We start from the raw sequence: 25,019 nt of genomic DNA, 5'->3' as shown, positions 1-25,019 counted from the left end.
CATCCTCCTAAGACGCAATGTGGAATTAATAGGCATTAACTGATAATAAACGCAGGCTAAATTGGCCACGTTGCTGTTTGCCTATTAAGTAATGTAATTAGTGTCGTTGTTTACCCTCGCAAGCATTCAGATAATTGACTTTAATCATCGTGTCGGTTTCAGCATTTCAATTTCCTGCAGAAGAGAACAATGGGAGCTCAAGCTGCGAGCAGCCCACCAGCAGCAGACAAGCTGTGCTGGCGTCTAAGAAGGTAGAGTCAGCGCGTCCGTCACCATCCAGCGTGCTCCCACTCCCGAGTTGTGTGCACGTGGGTGTATGTCGAACCGTGTACAGCCAACCGTGCTCTGGTGAATTGCCTACGGGAGTTTTTTTTTATATACATATATAAATTCTTCACATTTGACAATTGCACCCTCGCTCCGTGTATAAGTGCGGGCAATTATAGCAAATCTGTTTGTGAGATGGCGGGCGGGGGGGGGGGATTGGGGGGAGCGTGCGTTCATTGCCCTCTTAGCTTGTGTCGACCAAAATTATGCACGGATCGGTAATAGTGTTTTTAGAGCCGGGCTATCCGATTCATATTAGTAACCAATTACCCGACCGATTATACCACAGGTTGAATTACTTGACGAAACGGATAGCAAGAAAATAGCTGGAAATACGGTTTCACCTCTGTTCCCACGTGTGCCGCTGGATGGGAGGTGATGGGCGCAGTCTGGCGATGTCATCGCCTGCATCACGCTGGGCGTGGCTTACCGGGGGTTTCCTGCCTTTTGGGAGTGACCCCCCCCCCCCCCCGTTTTTAAATGGGCCCGAGTAACTGACAACAAAAAATCGGCCCATTTATATTTTTAGGCGATTAAGGAGCTTAATCGATCCTCGCCATTGGGAGAGTTATTAAAGATGTGGTGTGCCGAGCGTGGCGTGTCCTAGCCTTGCCCTTCGCCGGCACCTCTGATTATAATGGTTGGGTTACGTATGGTGCGAAAGAAGTTCAACATAACCTTAGCCAGTGGATTACTGCACGACGCATCGTCTGGGGATCCCTTGAGTGTGGGCGGATTTTTTACGTGTGGGGTGGGGGGGGGGGATGGTGCAGGTTGCGTTAGGGTTGGGGGGCATTTTTCTGGGTTCAATTGTACAGCTCCCACACCCCACCGCCACTGCCCTAACACCCAACTACACAGCTTTAGCAGACTGTGTACAGGTCCCCATTATGGGGCCGGCCAACAACACTGCCATCGCTGTTGATCCTCTTACACCACACCGGTTCTGCGCAAGGGAAGGAAGTTGTATAATTTTTAATGTGCGTCGTGCGATTTATACACCGTGCCGAGAGGGGCTTTGCAAACTCATTTTTACATACATGCCCGCGCACGCATGCATGCACGCACGCACGATTATTCTATTCTAACTCCTCTGTCAATGCCTGGCTCTTCATGTAATATTTTCTCTCAACGCTTAATCTGCCACGTTACTGCATACAAAATACGTTGGTGCTTCTCAAATGTCTAATGCACATTGTGTAAGCTTCTGCAGCTGGTTATGCTGCTCTGTGAAGATTACTACAATGACATATGGCTTAGACGTCCAGTTATGCTTTCAAGCTTTATCAAAACGTTTACATAAAAGTAACGTGAATGCAAAGCGCAAAACGATGTCCGTTGCACATTGGAACAGGCAATGAATCAAAAGACTCGGAGCAGTAATACATCACAGGTTTGGTGTTGTTTTTTTCCCACTACTCTTTTCCGACCGTCAGAACCATCTGCTGAGTGATATTGAGATGAACCGGCAGTTGGAACATCAAATATTATCAACTCATCACCAACTTATGGACGGTGAGTGTAAGCCGTGCGTTTGTGTGCGGGTCTGAACGTGTTGGTCCTGCAGAGGCGGCTGTGTTTTAGGCATTCATGGAAACCCAAATTTCAATGCAATTGTGCCAGTTGGTGAATGTTCACCGAGAGCACGTAAAGTTTGTACGATGTAAGAATGCGATAATCCAGCTGTCACTTTCCCACTTCTCCCAGAAATTAGATCAATCAATGAGTCAATGGCTCGACGGACATTGATGTTTGGTTCTCAAGAGTGTCGCTATGATGATGATGATGATTATTGTGACGAATAGGCATGTAACACTTCATTACTCCAGTGATTAGAGAGACCATCATGATTCAGGGCTCGCGATTCAATTCAACAATAATTTGCTGTCGCATTATTTGTTATCTGTCTCGTTTTGTATCGCTTTTCTTGTTTCTCTGTCTTGTTTGCACAGTTTTGTTCGGTCCGTTTGCTCAGCGCAACGTCTGCATTAAACTGTGAATTCTTAATCGATTCTTACACGCACGTGACGCAGCGCAGTGCAGGCATCGTGACCGTAAGAGGCGTACTCCAGTCCATTAGCTGCTGCGTCTAAGATAATAGCTAATGTGATGAACACAACGTCTTGGTAACATTTGTGAATGATGACCACATGTGTACCACATATGCACTGGCACATTGCTGAACCTCACCCTCTCATCCAATGACCCAGAGTGTCCTTGGACAACCCTAACTTTTAGTCCTGTTGCGTTTATTTTCATATTGTTTTAATTACGTATTGAAGTTAATGTTTTTTTTCCTTTTCCCCTAGCGTCTTCAAATACCATACGTACATTTCATGAATCTATATTCCGCTGCGTAAGAGGACATCTAGTTTTTTTTTATTATGTTATAAATGTGCAGCCAAGCCACACGTGTTGAATAATTGAATTAGTCTTGGGGTTCACATAATAGACATGGCGCACATGCTGTGCACATTTCCAGTTGTTGAACTTCTTTCGCACCGTACATAGCGAACCGTGCTCATGGGAGGTGCGGGTGAAGGACAACAAACGAAACACACACAAGAAATGCGCTATGCGCAAATTGTGGAGCTCTCCCATGATGTTTTGTTGCTATTGTGTACACGTTTTTTGGCACGCGAAGCCGGGAGCAATAATTACGCTTCGTGAACAATTGCCGCATTGTCTTAAAGTAAGGCATGACATCTGTAATGCATTTTGTCATTCCCGTTTAAATATATATTGGTTAAATAATCAATTACGTGATATATGGACGTGTCGATCGTAGACGGCTAGAAGAATGTAAAATAAAATAAACCGAATTGTTCAATGTATTATTCATCCACAAAATATGTTGTTATTCTCAAATACAATTGGGCAGGCCATTAATATCACCCGTACTAATATGAGAAACATTTACACTTTAAGGGGGGTCTGCCTCCGAGATCAATGGCGCAACAATTACTTCGTTTGAAAGCCGCATACTTTTGGGAATGCGTGGAAAGCGAAAACAGTTCTCTGCGTCGCGACCGCCCGATTCATCATCGTCGTCGCGACCGTCGATGTGTGCTCACACGTGCTTCTCAGGTCTTTGCAAGTGCTTTAGATTAGCGGCTGAAGAGTTATTCATGGCTTGGCCCAGATCTTCCACCGGGTTCAAAGGGAGCCTAGAAGTCATTTGCAGAGACGTATTTGCTCGTGGCGGATGAGGTTGGCAAAATTCGTCCCGAGACGGGTACCTTTTGGCGCATGTGCCACGTGAATAATTATTATTTGGGACGGCTAGCTTTAGCGTGCGGCCTTGCAAGACCGACGATTTCTTAACGTTGAGCAATGGACTCCACTAAATCAGAGGCCTTGCTGCAAGGGGCGTGTGAATGCCGACGGCCAATTGTTCTATATTTTTTGCTGAGCTACCTCGCAGGTAACCTATCCCCTCCATCCCTCAACTTCCTCGTCAAGTAATGCCCGACGGTGCTTGCAACTCGGCCAGGTATTTGCCGAAGGGGTTTTTTGCCCCAAGGAGTGTTGGTCTCTCATGTAATGAGGTTGTCAGATTGCGCGGTTCTCAAGTGAGTTGTGTCCCTCCGGGTTCGGGGTTCCTGTGTTTTAACCCCCACCAACGCCCCCCTCCCCCTTAGTCTCGAGCCCCCCCCCCCCACCATCTCCGTCGTCGTATTTATAAAGCAGCGTGCACAGTCGCTATTGGTCTTGGTCTCTCGGGGCGTTCGGATGCCTCCAAAATTGTTTTGGATCTTGCAAAAGGTCACCCACAGCATTTTTTGACCAAAAAAAAAAATGCCGTATTTTTTTTTCTTCTCTGCATCCGACGAGGCGACGTAAATGCTGACTGTGCTGACGACGGAACCTTTAAGTGCGCAGTGGCACTCGCGCAGCCGGTTCGGCACAGCGTGCTTAGCCAGCGGTTGCGTAAATGTAACATAATCGTGGTGCAATAGAACTCCCTCTTCGATCTGCGACGAAGTGCGAGGCGAACTTTGCGGATCGTATCTGTCGCCTAACCCACCTCCACTTAGCACGGTTGGCTATGTATGGCGCGAAAGAAGTTCAACATACGTATACGTACATATTGACTCATTCGAGGGTCATACATAGCAATCGTCGCCCGCTTCGCGCGGCAAACTTGGCAGGACCCTCCTGAAAAAGAGCTATGAGACTCGCTGAGGCTGTCCTGAGTAATAATGATTATAAAAGCCGCCGGGAGCCGTTCACTGGCAGGACACCCGCCCAACTTGCACGGCGAGGCTGCAACCCCTCCACCACCCCTCCCCGTGCACAGCGGTAAGCGAATTGGTCCGCGGACGCCTAAAACATCTTGCGACGCTCTCACACCGCGAGGCGTTTTGTGTGACAGACAAAGCCTTTTCGAAAGGTCCAAATACGAGCCCCCTTGTTAGCACGCCGTTAGGCTGTCGTACGCACAAAGACAGCGACCCCCCGTGTAGCCTTTCACAGGCTGGTCGCGCGGGAGTGCAAGGGCTTTTGGTGAGCACTCAATTTAGGCCGGCACCTCGCGCGAGGCGGTAGCGTGGCCAGCACCACGCCACCCGGCTGCTTTTGTCTCCCCAGAAGGCTTGTGTTTGCATAGCACATCAACAACTCTTTTTAAGATAATTTGTTTTTTTTACCCTTCTATCTAGCAACAAAACTGACACCTTTTTTACGAGGAGTCATGTTTGCATAGACCACAATACCTGCAGTCATAATGCAAACAAAAAACATAACTCTGATAATGTATGCACTGTCCTTGAAGTTGATTGGTCCACACCTGAGACAGCTTTCCTTCGTGCCTAGTCTCACATGGGTTGGACCAGATGAGACTAGGCTCTAAGGAAAGCTGTCTCGGGTGTGGACCAATCAACTTCAAGGACAGTGCATACATTATCAGAGTTATGTTTTTTGTTTGCATTATGACTGCAGGTATTGTGGTCTATGCAAACATGACTCCTTGTAAAAAAAATGTGTCAGTTTTGTTGCCAGATAGAAGGGTAAAAAAACAATTATCATATTTTTTACTGGCAAATGAGGTTCCAATGGTGTAAACTCTTTCTAAGGCTGCGTGGAATGTCTACTAGAATACGAAGAATACCTGGACAGTCGACTTCGACAGTGGCTGATGCCGGGAGCTCAAGACGTGGAAGCGCTCCCAGAAAATCTGGCCAAAGTTCTTCCTCCGTTGCCCGACGATGATGAGGTTGGGTAAAGAGCAAAGACACACACACACGCTTCTCATGATCCATATACAGGGCATTCATAAAGCGGGGCCGAAGTGACCCTTTAACATACCAAGGGCAGAGTGGTGACTTTCGGATACCTTTGGGGCGGGCCACCACACTTTAACACGCGGCTTAGCGTTATCAATAACGTCACAACAAATAACGATGGTCCTCTTTTACATGTGAATGAGCGTGCTAAGATGAGAAGCATAGCCCCGCTGGGTCAAAGTGTACGATTGGTGCAGCTAAGATGCTCGCAGTGGCAGAAGATAAATATCAATTCTAGATTTGAAGCTTTCGTGACCGCAAGGATTCATACTCTTAGTTTTTTCGGTAAAGTCACGTAGGTAAACAAATGAAATTAATCAAAATAAAATAATAATTATTACTATTTTATTTTTATTAATTTTAATTTCATTTTTTTACCTACGTAACTTTTCCGAAAAAAACTAAGAGTATGAATATCAATTTTGTGGAGCCGGTCGAAACGGAAGGCCTAAACGTGTCAGAGCCTCGAGAAATTAAATAACGTGACTGTATGTGACCCACATGGGATTTCCCCCCCCCCTTCTCCGCCATGAAGTTATTATCGTTTATTAAAGAATTCGAATTCAACAACAGTATGAGCTTGGTCGATAGAGCTATGCGGAGATCCCTTGTGAAGCCTTAACAGAATGTTGGGGCGAGTGCTGTTTGCGAGCACCTATGAAGGCCGGAACAGCACACGAGGAATTGGGTGGCCAGCACCACGCCTGGCCGCCTTTGTCTCCCCAGTGGCGATGTTTGCACACTGCAAGCAGGTACTCATTTGAGACTGAGTCTACCGAGGGGAGGCCCAGGACCGGTTCAGATAATTGTCACCGGTGTTGGCCGTGAGTGGGAATCAAACCCAGGTGACCTTGTCCGGAGTGCAGCGTGCTAACCGCTACACCACCGCTCCCCACCAGTTGGAGCTAGATCAATAGAGCTATGCATGCCCACACACACCGGCAGTCGTGGTGAAATATCTCATCGTATGAGTCCCATTCCTCTCTCAACCTCCACGTGTCGACCAGGGCGTTGGCGACGCGCGTCACGTCGAGCTTTGAGAGGGAGGGAGCGAGAGGGAGCGAGTCCCAGGTGTTGGCCACCATCCCAGCTGTGCGACTGTCACTCAAATGCTTCCGTTTTCAATTGTACCGATGAAGGTCACTCAAGATTTTAATTCCTTTGGCAACGTGCTTTACCGCGCACGCGCATCCAACATTCGACCATCGGGTTCAACCCTGCTGTGCGATGATAAACTCATTATCTAATGATGAGCAATACCTTTGTGATGGCCGAAATTAAGAGGCACTCGCCCCAAGCCGATGTGCAGCCAAACTGTTATTCAAAACGTAGGCCAAGGCGTCCCGTTGGCGGAAAGAGGCCTCCACGATGATTGGCAGGGTTCGGAGTGACTGGAGGAAAATATGAAAGGGGGAAAAAGCGGGGAAACGGAGCGGAACCAGGAGGCGACGGTTTGGGGACCGTTGGCGGTGAAGGGACGGGGATTGGCTGCGGGGAAGAAAAAAAACAGCGATGGAAGATTCGAGAAAGGGGGGTCGTGAAGGATAAAAGTGGGGGGAAAAGCACGAGGGGAGGAGATGAGCTCCGAGTGGTCGCTGTTATTTCACCTTTATGAGTACAGGCTATAAGCAAAACGTACATTTTCGTATGAACACCCTGTATAATATTCTTACTGTTCGGTGGAAGGTTTATTCATTTTCTTCATTCAAACACGTTACTGTGTTTCGACATTTGTATTGAATTACCTCATTTATAATAAATGAGATGGTTTTTGTTCATTATTGGGCCTATGTCGCTGCCAAAGTGTGATTTTTAATAAATGGGACTTTTAAATATACTTTTAAAGGAGGAAATCATGTATTATCTAAATTGACTGTGCAACATATTTCATGTAATAGTGCCGTTAGCATTTATATGGAGAAAAAATAATCTCATGCATTTGGCTTAATTGGTGGTGCGGTGATATTCTCGATAATCGATATTTATTGCGCGTGTCAGAAACACAATTAACGTAATTTTTAATCTGCTCCACGATGTTTACTGTCAAATTAGCGATCGGTGCTCGGCGCTGCCTTTTGTTGTACACAAGGGTAATTGTAAATGTTAAACCTGCTCACGCTGGGAGGAATGGTGGTGCGGTGGTTTGAGCACCGCGCCTGCAAATCCGACCGCCACGCTCCCATTCCCGACCGCGGCTAAACACCAGCGGCGGGTGATGTCCGACCCCGTTCTGGGTGTCTGCCCCTACGTCAACCCACACTGACCGGCATGGCTGAGGTTTGGTCAAACAATGCTCCCTGCACGGAAGCTCCCTTTAGTCTGCTACTACCTCCTCCGACACATTGTCGGCGAGATCACCGATTCTGGTTTTCGGGCCTTCAAATGCTGAGCACCTGGACATCTCCTGACTTCGCCGCACGCCGTGTAGGACCGAGTCTTTGAGCTGCAGTGAACCAATGGTCACGCCGATTAGATGTACTAATATCTGATACGGCTGTTGTTCACAATTGCACCCAATGTAATAAAATAGATGTAATCTCAATAAGAAAAACCCTCGACGCCTGACACGGGATGCCATCCAGCAGCGGGTTGACAAAGCGGGTTGTAAATGACCATATTTGTAAATACCGCTGTATGTATGAATGTTGAACTTGTTTCGCACCGTACGTAGCCAACCGTGCTAATCGGAAGTGCGGGGGAAGGACAATTAAACTAAACTGCAGGGTTTTTTTGCGGTTTCTATTCGAGTTGGGCAGGAAATGACAGTGGAGCAATGGAGTATTGAATCGGAGCTCCGAGCATCACCCCCTCGTGTGCATTCGGATTTCTCTGGGCAGCAGCTCAGTTTTCTCTCGGATGCCAAACGCTCGTTTGAGGAACTGGTCAAACGCTCCAACGTACGGCCCTACTTACAAATGCTTTTCTGGTGAAATGGGAATTTTTTTTTTTTTAAATTGCTATTTAAACTTTCACAGCATCTGAGCAAGCGTTCCACATCGCTCGCAAAAGCAAATAGCGCGCGGCAAGAAGTTATTCGTCCCGAGGAAGCTGCCCTAAAATGAATGCTCATGGAAATCGTCGTGCCGAACAACCCGAAAGCGCAGCACGGCACAACGGTCAAAACCGACGCAGGAGTAACACTTGAATGTACCCTGTACATTCGTAATCAGAATCGTTATTGTAGACTGGAGGAATCCAATGAGCTGTGAAGCGCTTTGTCACACTTGACCCCCAGTATGGGCGGGTCAGTATTGAACGCCACCCACCCAAACACCAAAAAAACAAAACCCGCACACAATTTTCCATAACAGAACCAACGGGCGCATGAGTCCGGACTCACTGCCATCACGCAACGCACATGGTGCTGCAGGCGAGAGAGAGGCAGAGCCTCACCGGTCATGCTAATGCGCCGATGTCCAACTTCTTCGGCATCGTGCTTAGCAAACCGTGCTCATCGCAGGTGCTGCCACGTGCGCCCGTGCGTGCGCGCGTTCTTGCCAGGGCTCTTCATTTCTCATTGAATATTTTCAGTCGCTGGTAGACTGTCGGGAGTTCACGAGGTGGCACGTGGCTAAGAGTAGGCACGTGGCTAAGAGTAGCCACGTGCCGTAGCGAGAAGTGTACTGGATGTGGCGTGCGGGGATGCAGAACAATTCTTGAGTAGGTGGCACATTGTCTAGTAGCCACGGTCAATGCTCGAGGCAGGGCTTCATTTCAGTCCGGAGCTGTCCCGGGGCTAAGCTCAGGAAAATATTTCTCTGCACCATCGTCCGCGCGGGTCGTAGTGTGGTGGAGGGGGAGTGGGGGGGGGGGGTATTGCCGTGGCCCCAGAAAAATATTCCATGAGAAAGTATGCCCTGGATGTGGTGGTTGTGTTGGTTGTGTTGTGGTACGCGAAATCTTTTCTGGTTCACCAACCCCGGACAAACTGCCCGAGTGAAACCCTGGTGCGTGCGGCGTGCAGGGCGCACGCAAACGCGGCGCGTTCCGCGGCACGGCGGCGGAACTGAGCCTGGAGCGCAGCCTCCTGAGGCGGCACCGCGAGAGCCTGGAGCAGGAGCTGAGCATCCTGGAGGATTGCGCGGAGCAGGTGACGATCCACGCTCACTCCACCACGACCACCGCCGCCAGTGGCTTAGCCGTGGGCTGGCGTGCATCACGGTGCTGGTAATGAAATGGTGGGGCCACCACGTGTCCACGGTGGCGAGATGTGAACTACCTCGCCTGGTATACAGGAAGTCGTGGGTTCGATCCCAACCCTGACGCCTGCTGTATATTTGGAGTTTGCACGTTCTCCCCGCGCTCGCGTGGATTTTTCTCCAAGTCCTCCGGTTTTTCGCACCACATTTAGAAACGTGCGTTTAGAGTATTTGGCTGCTATACATTTCCACGTGATAAGCCACTTCGTTGGGCTATCATTTGTGGCGAGGTCGCTTCTGAAAAAGAGCTATTAGGCTCAGTGGGCCTTACCTTGTAAAATAAAATAGAATTTCGTTTATATTTTTTTCCCTCCCGTCTATTTGTAGCCCAGCTGCTTCCTTGGCCCCTGTGGCCCGTAGGCCTCGTGCAGTTGCACCGGCCTGCACACTCGAAAGCTAGGCCACTGCGTGCCGCCATCCGGATGTTGGGATGAGGTTGGTTCAGCTGCGCTTTTGCGAATGGCTTTAGCAGTTTAACAATAGCCTTTATTTACCTGGGAATGCCGAACTGGGATGTAAAACTCTTTCAGGACAGTCCTGCCTGAGGATGCTCGGCCAATTCCGTCTTGAGAATGTTTGGCTTGTGCAAAGAAACTGGATCAACCGGAGAAATCCCACATCAGGGTGGGGGGGAGGGCAAAACGCTCAAACTCGTACAGAGCTTCAATAATCCACTGCGGTACTGCCAAGTCCAAGTTTAGATCACCACCTGGCCATTCCCAGGCATCCTCCTGCACATGTACATTCATAACCAGGCTCACACCTGCTTGGCTCACACGATCGGGCGCATTCAGGCTGATTTATTTACCGGCGGGAAAAGTCAAGTGAAAGTCAAAGATGGTTTGCTGCTCGGGTGGGCGTTGGCGGTCCCCGTCTCCCGCTATTACAGCCCTGAGCCAGCGTTGGAAACACCACATTTCGGTGGCAGGGGTGATCCACTCTTTAGAGCAACCACTTGCTGACTTCCCCCATTGTGGTACTCGTTTTATCGACCCTGGAGTGACGCTGAAGGTCTGATTGGACCAACCACCCCCCCCCCCCTCCGATGGGGATTTGAACAAACGCAACACATATTTCAATAATTCTAGATTTGAAGCTTTCGTGACTGCAAGGATTCATATTCTTAGGTTTTTTCGATAAAGTCACGTAGGTAAAAAAATTCAAATTAATAAAAGTAAAATATTTTATTTTTATTTTACTTTTATTAATTTTTTTTTACTTACGTGACTTTACCGAAAAAACCTAAGAATATCTCAATAACACTGCCATAAAAAAATACAAAGTACATGATCAGCGATCGTAGGTGTAATTGAGATGTAGTCCCGCTGTTAAAGTAGATTGTAGCCTCGATGCAGCACATGACCTTTAACATGAAGGTTCAAGCTTTAAAATATAATTTACATTACACATACTAACCGCATATCGCCACCACTGTTAATAGTTCTAGAAATCACTTTTTTACAGGATATTTAATGTGAATTGTAAGAGAGGTTGATTTTGGAAAAATGAGTTCACCGTGGAATGTGTTTCCTGCTTTTCGTGGCCCTTAGCCGTTGATTTATCTTATTTAAAACGTCGTTTTCTCTCTTAGAGATGTAAAGATTTCCACTGAATCCTTACGCCTCTAATGGGACCCTCAAGAATATTTTAATATCACAAGGACAGCTCTTTCTCTCTGCCGTTACTGCTCTTTGTTCGATCACACGTTCCATTTGCGTAATTTGAATATTCTCACTTAATGAAAAGGATCACACTTTCAAATGTTTATTTTAAAATGGCCCGCTGAAGATGTGACAAAAGTCCAAAGTGGCATACTCAGTCACTTTTTTGGCGTGCGCTAAAATCATTTTCGGCAAACACGCCTCGCGAATTAGCGGCTATAACAACCTTTCCATGTGCAATGGATTTTAATTTCACCGCAACAAATTAATCACTGCCTCATCCCGAATTCGAGTGTCTCAGAATTGACAGCTTTTTAAATAACTTTTCAGGAACGACAGAAACACATTATGAAGCTGAGGGCAACTGACAGCGTTGGAAATTTAAACCCAGGTAAGTTGCACGGCTTCATTTTTTTTAAATTGTTACTCATTACTTTTAATAAGATTTATTGGGGGGGGGGGCGGTCTTTGAAAATGAGGATAATTACAATTAAAACGAAAATGAATAATTAAAGCGTTGTACCGTGATGCATTACCGTGATTGGTGCCGGCGTTATTGTCACAGGCGTGTGCGATGGAGCTAGTTTTTGTGACATTCAGCTGTCAGCATTTGACGAACAATTCTCTCAGCGCAATCTTTTGTAGTACAAAAAAAAGACCACATAACAGAAAATATAAATCTCAAATACGGCATTAAGCAAATTAATTTTAACATCAACTTAAATCGTAATGCCTACTCAGAACATTCGCTGAACGTGCTTTAGCTGCTTTATGGGATGAGATGGTAAATCTAAGCCCTCTCAACCATATGGACCTTGGAGATTCTGCGGGGCTCTTTGATAAAGGCCTGGAGCATTGACCCCTGCCTCCTGGATAAATTCCCACTGAATAAAATCTCAAAACCCAGGGCAGAACTCCCCACTGACTGCTCGCTCGGATTATTAAAGTTAAAAATGTCCCCACGCTCTTGAGAATTTAGTCGATGGCCCATCCTTTTAACAAGTGTAACCGGACATGCATAGTCGTTATATTTGTAGGCGAAAGCCAAATGCATCGCGTAGTTACGAATGAATAAGAGAAAATATATGATGGGTGTGGTTAAAGCACACTTTCGAAAACATGTTATTATTTCAATTTAAATGTCACTATACTTGATGTATAGACAAATAAACCAGTAATCTGTGAATTCCACCCCCTAATCGTACACAGTTCCCGAATCGGAGTCTGCTAGGATGACATAAGTGCGCAACACTGCCGCACGCCAGCAACATGAGACGGTGTTTATTCAACAAAGGATCATTTCCAGATGTCACGTTTAGTGTGATAATAAGCACAGTGGGTGACGCGTGTAACCTGAATGACATTAAACTAAAACTAAGCTTAAACTTTTTATTTTTTCAGGTAAGGACCACTGGGCTACATAGCTCTTTTTCAGAAGCGACCTTGTCACAAATGATAGCTCAATGAATTATCTTGTCACGTAGAAATGTATAGCATCCATACACTCCAAATGAATGTTGATTCTAAATGTGAAGGGGAAAAACCGGAGGACCCGGAGAAAAATCCACGCGACCAGGGGAAGAACATGCAAACTCCAAATATACAGGTGTCAGGGTCGGGATTGAACCCTCGACCCCCTGCATACGAGGCGAGGTAGTTAACATCTCGCTGCCGTGGCATCCATGAGGGTTGCCTCGCTGTCAGGGCTTCATGCACAAAAACAAAACAAACATGATACGCTCGGATGAGTTCAAGTGAAATTATTAAATTAAGACACATTTTCAAATGTGTTTCCAGACAAACATGCGCTGTTTTGCTCGCGCAAAGAAAAAAAAAGTCGTGCCCAAAGATAATCAGCGATAACTCTCAAAAATCAGAACAGAAAGGTCGATGGCCGGCTTGCTGTCCTGCACGTGGCTATGTTTGCTCGATTCACCAACCCAGCCTCGGAAGCGCTCGATTATTGGTGTGCAGAGCGAAGCGCGGCTTGTGGAAATTAGAGAAATGTTTTAAAATCCCAGCGCAAGCGCCACTGACTAGATGCCCCCCCCCCGCTCACGGCTCCCATCAAGCGGAGCTCACGATAAGATCTCCGGTGACATCTAGTGGCTACGACGTAGGTTTTCGAGGTTGCGCTGCTGCGTTAGCTCTCCGACGCGTTCCCGGCTCGTGCCGCGTGCTGTTCAGCACGATGTCGCGACGTTTCGCTCCGGGAGCTTCTTGAGTTCTGAATTATTCGACCGTATTGTTCGGTTCCTGAAGAAGCTCCCAGCACGCACAGCGAAACTTCAGACATCGTGCCCAACCCCGCGGTACGGCCCCGAAAACAACAACAACAAACATCAGAATCTTTATTTATACTAGGAGGAATCCGATGAGCTACGAATCTCTTCTTCACATACGTCCAGTGTGGGCGGGTCAGCAAGTCGCGTCCTGCGGCTCCAAGCCCGACGATGTCAGCCGTGCTCGCTCGCCCCTGGCGTGCTCGTGATGACCTTAGGCGCTGGCGTGGTGGAGACGGGAAGCCCCGTGGAGCTGTTTGCCGACCCGCTGTGCGCCGAGGAGCGGCCGCTGAGTCGATACGCCGGCACTGTGCTCGTGTCGCCGGATGGAGGGCTCACCTTCCGCGAGCTGCCCCAGGCGACGCACTGCCGCTCCTGTGCTCAACGGGTACGCGCGCGCTCGTCCATCCGTCCGTCTGTTAATCAGTAGGTGCAGTATATTCTTGGTTCTTTCGGTAAAGTCACGTAGAAGGGAAATAATAAAATAATGTAAATATAAAACAATAAAAATTCTCACGACGTTTCGACTGCAACACAAGCAATCGTCATTAGGTGTGCAATCCACGGAAAGAAAATAAAAAAAAAAGTGACTTTATTGAAAGAACCAAGAATATGAATCCCTGCAGTCACGAAAGCTTTAAATCAAAATTTAGTACGTGCAGTATGTGGGCCGATCGGTCAGTCCATCAGTGTATCTGTCCATCAACTCTGTGTGTCAGTTCGTCAGTCTGACACTCCATCCATCAGTCCCTCAGTGTCTGTCCCTGATTCTGTCCATCAGTCAGTGGACTCTGTCCATCTGTAAGTTTGTTCGTCCATCAGCCCATTGTGTGTATACGTTTTGTCAGTATCTCCGTCCGTCCCGTAGTGATGTGTGAGTGGAGGGAGGTGACTGGGTGTGAGGAGGTGCTTCTCAATTCCAGTGGGTTCATGACCACCGGGGAGCAGTGTCATCAGTAGTTAGGTCACTGCGTTCTGCAAGTGTGCGACCTGAGTTTGATTTCCCGTTGTGGATTACATCAGTGGCGAGTGATGTCTGAACTGATCTTCGGGCCCTCTCTTCACCAACCTGCACTGGTCAGCATAGTGAGGTTATATTATATTATTTTGATTATTTAAATTATTTGGTTGCCATAAATTCCCACATGATAAGCCACTTCGTTGAGCTATCATTTGTGGCAAGGTCGCTTCTGAAGAAAGAAGTGTATTGCTCAGGAAGGTTTACCTGGTAAAATAAACACAGTTTATTCAACAAATTTACTTAAATTTGTTGTGTGATTTGCTTAACGTTTCTATACTTTGCACTCCTATCGTGTTTCGTATTGTTTGTTGTTGTAACTTTCTGACCTGCCCCTACTAGACATTTATGAAAAAACAGCTTTATAGCTCACCGGATGCCTCCAGTATGAATAAATAAATATTCTCATTCTGATTCTATACGGCGAACCAACCCCCATGACCGACGCGACGTGCAGAGGCCTTCATCCATCGGTGGATTAAAGAAGGAGAGATGCCAGCTCGAGGTCAATTGGTGATGCGCGCATCATGGGATTTGTGTCATGGAATGTGCATCTTGAGCTGGAAGAACTTGGGGAATAAAAATCCCAGGGCTTTGCAGCTGGATCGAGTGATGGTCACCCAACCCTCCTTTCCAGGTGCCCAGCAAGAAGTAATTGCTGGCGCTTACAGTCTTTGTCGTCGGTGAAACAGGGGTTAGCGTGCTGAGTTCGATACGAAGCCATGAGACATATACATATACGTGTCAGCCACGAGTGATGGGTGAATCAATCCTGGGCACAACTTTTCACCAACCCACATTGACCGGCATGGTGAATTATGGTCAAACGACCTTCATCGTTGACAAGGAATGGGGTGGGGGGGGCTGCAGTGATACATCAGCACAGAATAGAATGATTAATTGTGACTATTAAGCTGCCGCAGTGAGAAGTGGCACAGCTGCAATGCGTGTGCTGTAAACGTATCGACTACTCTGAAACGGACAATGCATTAATTGCCGATCCTGATGATTGTGCACACAGCATGATCACCGGTTTATGAACGAAAGTGCTTGAGAGCGCTTGGCAGCAAAAAACGGGATCACTTACGCATCTCCATAATTAGTGTCCGTGTCTATTCACGTTTTTTTACCGTAACATCACGATATGTTGGATGTGTTTCCCGTATCGTTTTATTTCCCATTACATGTCTGGCATGCTGTCCATTGGAGCTGCCACTCGTGTCCACTGTTAATTCCACTCACACGATACACTCACGTATGCACGCATATTCCCCGCATTTCGGCTGCAGTGCTAATCGGCAAACCAGCGCTCGTTAACAACGCACGGTTGTCGTTGTTGTTGTTGTCGTCGTTTGTATTTTTTATCACGTCATACAAATATCGGAGTAGACGTTAACTTGAGTCGGCATGAAAGCGTAACGCCTACAGATTTAATACACTGGTCAACAAAAAAAAAACACTTTTTCTGGCCTGGACTTTTGCAGCTGTTTTAGACTAATTTCAAGGTGCTGATTCCAAATTTGATCTCAGATTTGCTCTATCACATCATTTTTATGCTATCGGCATACCCCATTTTCATTGATTTTACCAGAATTAAACTCTGTCACTTATGATTGCAAGTTGTTGCGAGTCAGTGACTGCTTTAGTGTTAAAATATGGTGCTGTATTTTTAGGATAGTGTGTTTATAATATAATTTTATGTAGATATCCACATTTATTTAATATTTTTCTTCTGCAGTTTTTTTGAAAATGCAAAATTTGATTTCTCAAAAACCTCATGTGATAGACAAAAACTGATGCCAGATTTGGAATCAGCACCCCAAACTTACCTTAAGACCGTTGGAATACCTTATGCCAGGGAAATAGGCCAATTCTCACTTTTCAGACGGTCGCCCAGTGGTAGTGCAAGCCGGCTTGCATACTGGAAGGTTGCGAGTTCAAATCTAGATCTGGGTTTGAATCAGCCCATCATCTCTCTGGGGTCGATAAATTAAGTGCCACTTTGTGGCGTGGTCAACAGTCGGTTGCCCCACAGAGAGATTGCCCCCGCCATATGAATGAGGAGTTTCCCCTACTGGTTCAGGGCTGTAACGAGGAGATAAGCGCCACCTTGATGCTCGCGTAAGTAGGAAACCACTTTGACTTTTATTTGACTTTGAAAAACATTCTTGGTATAAAATTCACGTGGTGTTGCACCATTAGTTCTCGTTTTCCCGTGTAACCACGGTGTTGATTTGCTCACGCTCGACCTCTCGAACGCAACTTCGACTTGCAATCGAGTGACTGAACACGTCAAGTGGCTGAACGCTGAAAGCCAGCAAATATTTTAAATCTGTTTTGTTTATTATTATCATCGCTATGAGCAATATAATTTTCAACCTCGCTCACGGATTACCACAAAATCGGTCGGATTAAACCTGGGACGTTGTTTCATGACAAAGAAAGCCGCACGTTTGCATTCCTCTTCCCTTACGAAAGGCAGTGGTTTGTTGGGATTAATTCTCTCGTCGTATCGTCGACTGCTGAGCTTGGAGCTTGGGCGAGCGTTATTACCGCCACGTTGAACTGAAAATGAAGGTTTCACATTTAAAGAAAATGTGTGAAACCAGATGAAGCCGCTGTACATTCGTCGACAATGTTTATTTAATTCCCATTTGATAATTGTGTGAAACGGCTTATAAAAACTGTCATTTCTGCAATCCTTGGCAAAGTGCAAAGTAATTCCGTGTTTCGATCGGAGCCGTTTGGAGATCTGTAGTGAATTCTATCGATGTGATTTTGTCGTAAATCCGCCACATTTTAATGGACAAATTTACCCCTAATTACGGTGCCGTATTTGTCAGTGCACTCGTAATTTCTCCTGTTTACAAAATTGTTATTTATTTCCTTGCGTGATTGACAGCTTGAATTGATTACCTTTTACTGTAAGCGTTGCTACTCAAAAGCCTCACTAATTTGTGAAATAATTATATAAATAGAGTAATTACAGCTAATAGTCAATTAATATTCCCCTTAATTAATGTTCACTGTAAAACGCCATTTATTACATGGCTTCAAAACAGATTTTGCCTGTTTGTTTAAATGGAACAAGTCAAATGCATATTTATTTTCACTTTGAATAATAAACATTTCAGTTATGTCATTAACATTTCGTGAAATATCAAAATAAAACAGGCCAATTCTCAACATGGAAACAGTGTCACAGGCCCAGTTATACCCACATTTAGGCAACTCGCAAACACAACATCATGATGAGGCAGCACGTGTTTGGGAGTCGTAAATGTACCAATTTTAATTTCAGTCGCTTTGCAGCTACCGAAATTTCAGTAATCCACAACCATCACCAACATTAAGAGCAAAATGTTAAAAAGCACGATCGACACAAAACCTGGGGGGGGAGGGTGGATCTTAAACGAAACAATTCCGTTGTTGTATCGCACTGATATGCATCTCCCAATGACTGTATGATCGAAAGTCACCGACAAGCCCTCACCAGCGTCGTCGTGAAATACGGTCATATTGCGACCTGGACAGCGTGGGGAGGCCCTCATCCAGCCTTGCACTGGCGAAGGGCTGCACATTTGCCCATGGGAAACACAATAAATGCCAAGAGCGCTGCCTTTCCAGGTGAGTGATCAGTAAGGCCAGCGGTTCCTAACCCACGGGTCACCTTTGTTGGAGGTGGCGAGAGGTTTGGCTCGTGCTGCGGAATGGATTCCGCGAGGGAGCAATTTCGGATGTGGGTGTGAAACGTCGGCACCACGTTTCGGCGACAACACCGCGCACCCACGACAAGCCCAGCGACACCTTCCCACCACGGCGTTGACTTCGAGGCGTCGACTCGTTGCTGTCTCTGTGCTGTGACCTGCGTAAACGTAACCGCAGTGTCCACATGCTCCCGCGCCCATTAAGTAATCGCGATAAGAATATCGGTTTGCTTATGGATAGGCGCCGCTTTGTACTCCAGCGGTCGTGCGTTAAGCCGATAATAATCACCTCTGCTCCGACCAGATTGCGACCGCGTCGCGCAACAAACCACGGCGGGACGCTTCGCGCACTCGTGTGCACTGCCACGGGTGGCGACATCTGCGAGAAAGAGCTCCGTAGCTCATCGGATTCCTCCCAGTGTAAATGATGGTCATGATTCTGACCCACATTCGCTGTCCTCGCAAACCAGCCGCGCTACTTGCTCCTCGGTTGATATCCATATGGGAAGGAAGACGGCGACCTCAGTTGTGGTGTTGTGGCCAGAGAACAAGTCGTCTTAATCTTGGGAGAGGGGTGGGGTGGTGGGGGGGGGGCCTTACCGAAACGTTTGAGAACCACTGGCTTTGGGCCCATGGCTCCTAAAGCAACGTGTGCTCGCCCATTGCATTGTGGATCATTGGCACGGGCGATGTCTGCGCTTCTCACGCACGCACGTGAACGAGCCGAACCTGCCAGTGGAGTCCTCCACCCGCCCCCCCTCGCCCCCCTTGCCACAGCCAAGTGCTTTTTGATCTCCCGGTTTTGTCCGCGCTTTCGTGTCCCGCTCGCGTTGCCTTTGTCTCCCCGGCGCTCGCGTTGATCCGCGTGCGGTCTCACTCCATTACACGCTTTGTGTGCCGCCGCTCCCCACCACTGGTGATCAGATTAGCGCCTTTGTCCGCGCGTTTTACCTCCCCCCCCCCCTTTTTATTACGGCGTTTTAATTCCTTTCCCATGCGCGCGCGCGCGCGTGTGTGTGTGTGCATAAACATTCTCCGCCGCTAATATGGTGTTGGGGTGTATTAAGCGGCGCTTTCTGGGTGCGAGTGTTTTTACGAAGTTTGATGGATTCTTTAGATTCCAGCATGAGGTGGCACTCATTACACACAAAGCGCTCGCCACAAATGAACCACAATACCTTTCCGATCTTGTCAAGGAGCATAAACCATCACGCAATCCTCCGGTCACCGTCGCAGCAGCAGCAGCAGCAGCGGCGGCTTTTGGCTATCCTTCGAACATTGATGGCCAATGCATCGCGAACTTTCAGATGCGCCTGTGCGGCCGTCTTTTGGATCTTGATTGAAAACGCATTTTTTTCTAACTGATTTTTGTGTTGAGTCCGTTGTCTTCTTGGTTCTTTCGGTAAAGTCACGTAGAAGGGAAGTAATTAAATAATAAAAATAAAACATAATAAAATCATTCTCACGACGTTTCGGCCACAACGCAAGCAGCCGTCCTCAGGTGAAAACCAGGACAGACGCTGTCGCCTCGATAGACCTGGTTTTCACCTGAGGACGGCTGCTTGCGTTGTGGCCGAAACGTCATGAGAATTATTTTATTATGTTTTATTTTTATTATTTTATTTCTTCCCTTCTACGTGACTTTACCGAAAGAACCAAGAAGATGAATCCCTGCAGTCACGAAAGCTTTAAATCGAAACATAAAAATGTTTTATTTTTATTATTTTATTACTTCCCTTCTACGTGACTTTACCGAAAGAACCAAGAAGATGAATCCCTGCAGTCACGAAAGCTTTAAATCGAAATTTGAGTCTGTTGTCCTTCCCACTGCACATCTCCGATTAGCACGGTTGGCTACGTATGGTGTGAAAGAAGTTCAACAGACGTACGTGAGGTTGTCTTTTGAGTGGCAGGATAACGTATGGTTGATGATGCAGGGATGAGGTGACATTTTCACTGCAGGCTTGTTCGTGCCAACGCTGATGTAGTATTGAGTAAGTACCAACACTGTATTTGCATTGGAGTTGATTGTGAAACATTTGAGTCTTCATATTCTTGGTTCTTTCGGTAAAGTCACGGACAAGGTAAATAATAAAATTATATAAATATAAAACAATACAAATTCTCATAACGTTTCGACTGCAACACAAGCAATCATCAGAAGGTGTGAAATCCACAGCAAGTAAATGTACTTGATGTGAATTTTTTTTATTGTTTTATATTTATATTATTTTATTATTTACCTTCTACGTGACTTTACCGAAAGAACCAAGAATATGAATCCCTGCAGTCACGAAAGCTTTAAATCTAAATTTGAGTCTTCGTTCGTTTTCACATGAATTGCAAAATGAGCATCACCAGGCCGCACTGGACATTGTGGTGAAGTATGGTGAAGCAACTCTTGTCACCGACACGGTGAGGTGGCTTTCACCGAGAGCTGTGTTTGATAATTGCAATTTTTTGCTAAGTGCTGCCTAATAAATACACCAAACAGTGCACGGTCGTACACACTCCAAACACGTATATTGTTTAATTGACATACAAAGTTTCACAGCTCTTAAGTAGATATTATTATAATGCATCTTGCCACAATACAATTGAACATTAAACATCTAAATACACCATCATCTCAACCTTCTGTGTAAGCCCCAATTATGTACTGTAACACGTCTCTTAGGCAAAGTCATTTTTGAATAACGCTCATGTGAATAAATATATATTTCGACCAATTTGTAAGATTCCCCATAATAAAGGTTTTTTCGGTTAGATCGCGTAAATATAAATGTGTCGTTAATCCATCACCACCCGACGCAGCCAATTAGTAAGGTTTGTCACGTCGAAAAAAACCGTTGTGTTGGATAGTAAACGCACAAGATTGACAATTTGATTACGACGTTTCGCTGGTGATTACAACCACCTTCATCAGGCGATTTGCCAGAATTGTGAAGAAGTCCTCCTGCTCCGGTATGAAACAGAGTAAAGGTGATGTCATCACTGTGAGGTGCGGAGACCTAGATCGTACAACAATGGATGATGTTAATCTGAGAATATGCAGTACCTATTATCGGTTGGGTTAGTTGTACGATTATTTTTTAAACGCCCAATCATATAACTGTCTGAACATCCCACATCGAAGCTTGCCTGCGTGCCGAATAAAAGAGGCTTGCGGCTCAAATGGAGCAAACAAAGCAATTGACGACCTCACGCTCGCCTCTTCTACCCACAGACACTCTTCTGCCCGCACAAACTGATGCCCGACCACCGCGTCATCCAGCTACCTGAAAACTGCCGCTGCATCATGATAGCTCGACCGTCCGCCCTCATCCCTGCGGCCCGCTCGACCGCGTGAGTTGACGGGGTCCTACGGCGGAGATGATGGGCGGGGGCGTTGGGTGGGGTGTGGGGGGGCTGCCTGGGAGTCGTTTCTACACTCTCCCCGCTGATTACAAATCCCCGGAGATGATTATGACGGCGACGGCGGCGGCTGAGAAGGCCCCAGCGGAGTGAGGAGCGGCTGAGAGAACGGGCGCGGCGGGGTGGGTGGGTGGGGATGGAGGAGGAGGGCACATTGATTGCCCCGATGGGCACCCCCCGCCCCCCAGACATCTGCTTTGCATCCTTTGTTGTCACAACAGTCGTTCTCGAGCAGACGACACGCCCCACCGCCCTTCCGGTTGACTGCTCGCTTTCGTCCCCCTAGCCGGCCGATTTGTGCGTGCGTGAAGGGGGATTAATTAGGCCCTTTCACGGGGCCCCCCGCTAATCCCGCCCTTTAAAAACCCGCCCCCCACTTTGCAAAAGCAGCAGAGGGGGTGGAGTCGGCACAGATAAAGAGCTCATCTGTGGTTTGTATTATTGTTATCATCTCTGCGCCATGCTCGAAATCAGTTTTGGGCCAGCCTGCGCCATTCGTGCCCCTTCGGCGTTGAGTATTTAGCGCTCGTATTAAAATTAAGTGGCGGTGTTTCGTAAGCCATCAACGGTAATTATGTTTTCATACGTGCGCTCGTCCGTGTGTTTTTTTTGTATGCACACGCGCACGTATGGAGCGTGTGGCGGCTATGCGCCGGTAATTGAGTGATGTTTAGACGTATGTGTGTCACACACATTAATATCCCCTTGTAGAGCCGTAATAGACTGTTGTGACAAGTGGGTTGCCAGCACCACGCCCGGCCGCCTTTGTCTCCGTAGTGGCGATTTTTACAAACTACACCAGGTACTCATTTGAGGCTAAGTCGACCTAGGAGAAGTCCAGAACCGGTTCAGATAATCGTCACCGGTGTTGACGGTGAATCGAACTCGGGTCGCTGAGGTTCGTAGCGCAGTGCGCTAACCACTACGCTACCGCTCCTCACACACAAATATATGCACCTGCGGGGGCTAATAGGTATCCCACATTCTAGCGCGCGCCTGTGTTGCATTCCGCAGATGTGCGGTGGTGGCAGTCCAATAAATTAAAACAAATAATGCAGCGGGACATTTGGTGGAGTTCATAAATTAAACGATTCACGCAATGATCCTGTTAACACGCGTGTTCTTTGTTGTGTTAATCTGATGGCAAGTAGGACGAGGAATTTACAAAACATGCGTGCGAACAACAACACCAGAAATACTTGTTGTCTAGACAAGACATTGTGGCAAACTAAATAACGTGTTTCTTTAAATATAAAAAATAAACTATATATTTGTATTAATATTGTGGTGGTGGCGGTGGCGGCGGCAAATCGGTTGCTGATCCAACGGCAAGATTTTATTGGGTGACGCAACGTTGGCAGTGGTGCACAGGCACAGCCAACGAAACCACTCGACACGTTCCGCGAAAATAACAACATCGCATGTGTGGCCTTGAAAGGGAAATTTATTTCGAGCCACACGATAAGCCACTTCTGTGAGCTATCATTTGTGTGCAGGTCGCTACTGAAAAAGAGCTATGTAGCTCAGTGGGCCTTACCTGGTCAAATAAAAAAAAATAGTTGAGTTTATATAACAGGCAATGTTTAGGGCAATGGCTCTTCATGACAATGCAATGTGCCAGCAACATTTTGTCATTTTACTTTGATTACAAATGAGTTTATTCCGGAATATTTTTTTTATTATTGAAGGGTTTTATGGTACTCAGTAGCTACTATGAGGTTTCTTGATATGCGAATTAAAAAACTGGTCATCAGAGAGCATATTTAAAATGTAAATCTCAACAGGCCCTCATGGTGTTGTTAAGTGTAGTACCAAACCTAATTCACTCTCTCTGGGCTAGTTATGTGCTATGAAGAAGGGCTATTGCCTGCAACATCACCTATTTTATATTTTTATTTTATTTTAATATAGTGGTATGGATGATTGTGTTGATTCTTTTTTTGTTTGCAATACTTGTGTACCACTACCAATGCAGCATCACAAAATATTTTGCGTAGCAGACTGTGACATCGGCTTGCAGAGGCTTTCATCTAGCAGTGCACTGAAAACGGCTAACGCGAGGTGCCCTGGTAGCCCAAACGTAACTGACGCAACACCAAACACACGGATACACATCGAATCGTATATATGCATATATATTAACGACGATAATTCTGCCCCGAAATATTACGATAAAAGATTCCGTTAAACCCGTCCACGCAAACCGTCGCGCCAAAATCTTGGCCAGAAGTTTTACACCCTCGTGGAAGCGTCCCATCAGGGCTACGTTTGTTTTTCGTGTGACCGGCACTAAATAGCGAATTTCCTGCATACAGTGCGCGTGCGTGCGTGCGGGAGTGTGCGTGCAGACGTGGGGAGCGGTGGTTTTGCGGTTTTGCACGCTGTGCTGGGAATCTGGCAACCCGAGTTCGATTCCCGCTCACAGCCAACACCAATAAAGATTATCTGAACCGCTCCTGGGCCTCCCCTGAGTCGACTCGGCCTCAAATGAGGACACCTGGTGCAACGTGTAAACAATGTGCGAGTCATAAAGGTGGCCGGGCTTAGTCCTGGCCACCCAATCCCCTCTTCTAGATTTGAAGCTTTCGTGACTGCAAGGATTCAGATTCTTAGGTTTTTTCGGTAAAGTCACGTAGGTAAAAAAATTAAAATTAATAAAAGTAAAATAAAAATAAAATAAAAATCACTTTTTATTTTATTTTAATTTTACTTTTATTAATAAAAAAATCACTTTTATTTTATTTTTATTTTACTTTATTAATTTTAATTTTTTTACCTACGTGACTTTATCGAAAAAACCTAAGAATATAAATCCCCTCGTGTGCCGTGCCGGCTTTCATTGGCGCTACTCACAGCACTTGCCCCATCAGCCTGTTGAGGCTACATACGGGCGGGGGGATTTTGTCTTTGTGCAGACGACTACGCCGTAGGTGACATGCTCTGCTCTTAGGGCCCGCTGCGCCGGGAGTAAAAAACCGCCGCTTATTAAGCGGATAATTTCCCCGAGGCCCCCGCCAGCGGTTCTTCCACCGCGACGCACACACGCACACACACGCGCGCGCGCGCGCCGAGGCACGTTCAGGTGCCGTGAGATATATAAATAATATAAGTATATCATTATATTTT

General features: G+C 46.6%; 1 protein-coding gene across 2 annotated transcripts in view; it reads left to right on the top strand.

Moving 5' to 3' along the window:
* LOC144717639 (uncharacterized) overlaps positions 1-25,019 on the top strand; it is a 103,196-nt gene that overhangs the window by 45,391 nt on the left and 32,786 nt on the right. For both annotated transcript variants that reach the window (XM_078593160.1, XM_078593161.1), the window contains 7 exons: positions 163-251; positions 1,764-1,842; positions 5,424-5,542; positions 9,577-9,702; positions 11,803-11,863; positions 13,973-14,142; positions 21,706-21,824. In XM_078593160.1, the coding sequence (XP_078449286.1) occupies positions 163-251; positions 1,764-1,842; positions 5,424-5,542; positions 9,577-9,702; positions 11,803-11,863; positions 13,973-14,142; positions 21,706-21,824 (763 nt within the window). The remainder of the gene's footprint in view (positions 1-162; positions 252-1,763; positions 1,843-5,423; positions 5,543-9,576; positions 9,703-11,802; positions 11,864-13,972; positions 14,143-21,705; positions 21,825-25,019) is intronic.

This window comes from Lampetra planeri, chromosome 4 (assembly GCF_965212315.1).
Source record: "Lampetra planeri chromosome 4, kcLamPlan1.2.h2, whole genome shotgun sequence".
NCBI classification, from domain to species: domain Eukaryota; kingdom Metazoa; phylum Chordata; class Hyperoartia; order Petromyzontiformes; family Petromyzontidae; genus Lampetra; species Lampetra planeri.
Note: the sequence above shows the minus strand (reverse complement) of the source record. Positions and strands in the feature narration are given on the sequence as shown.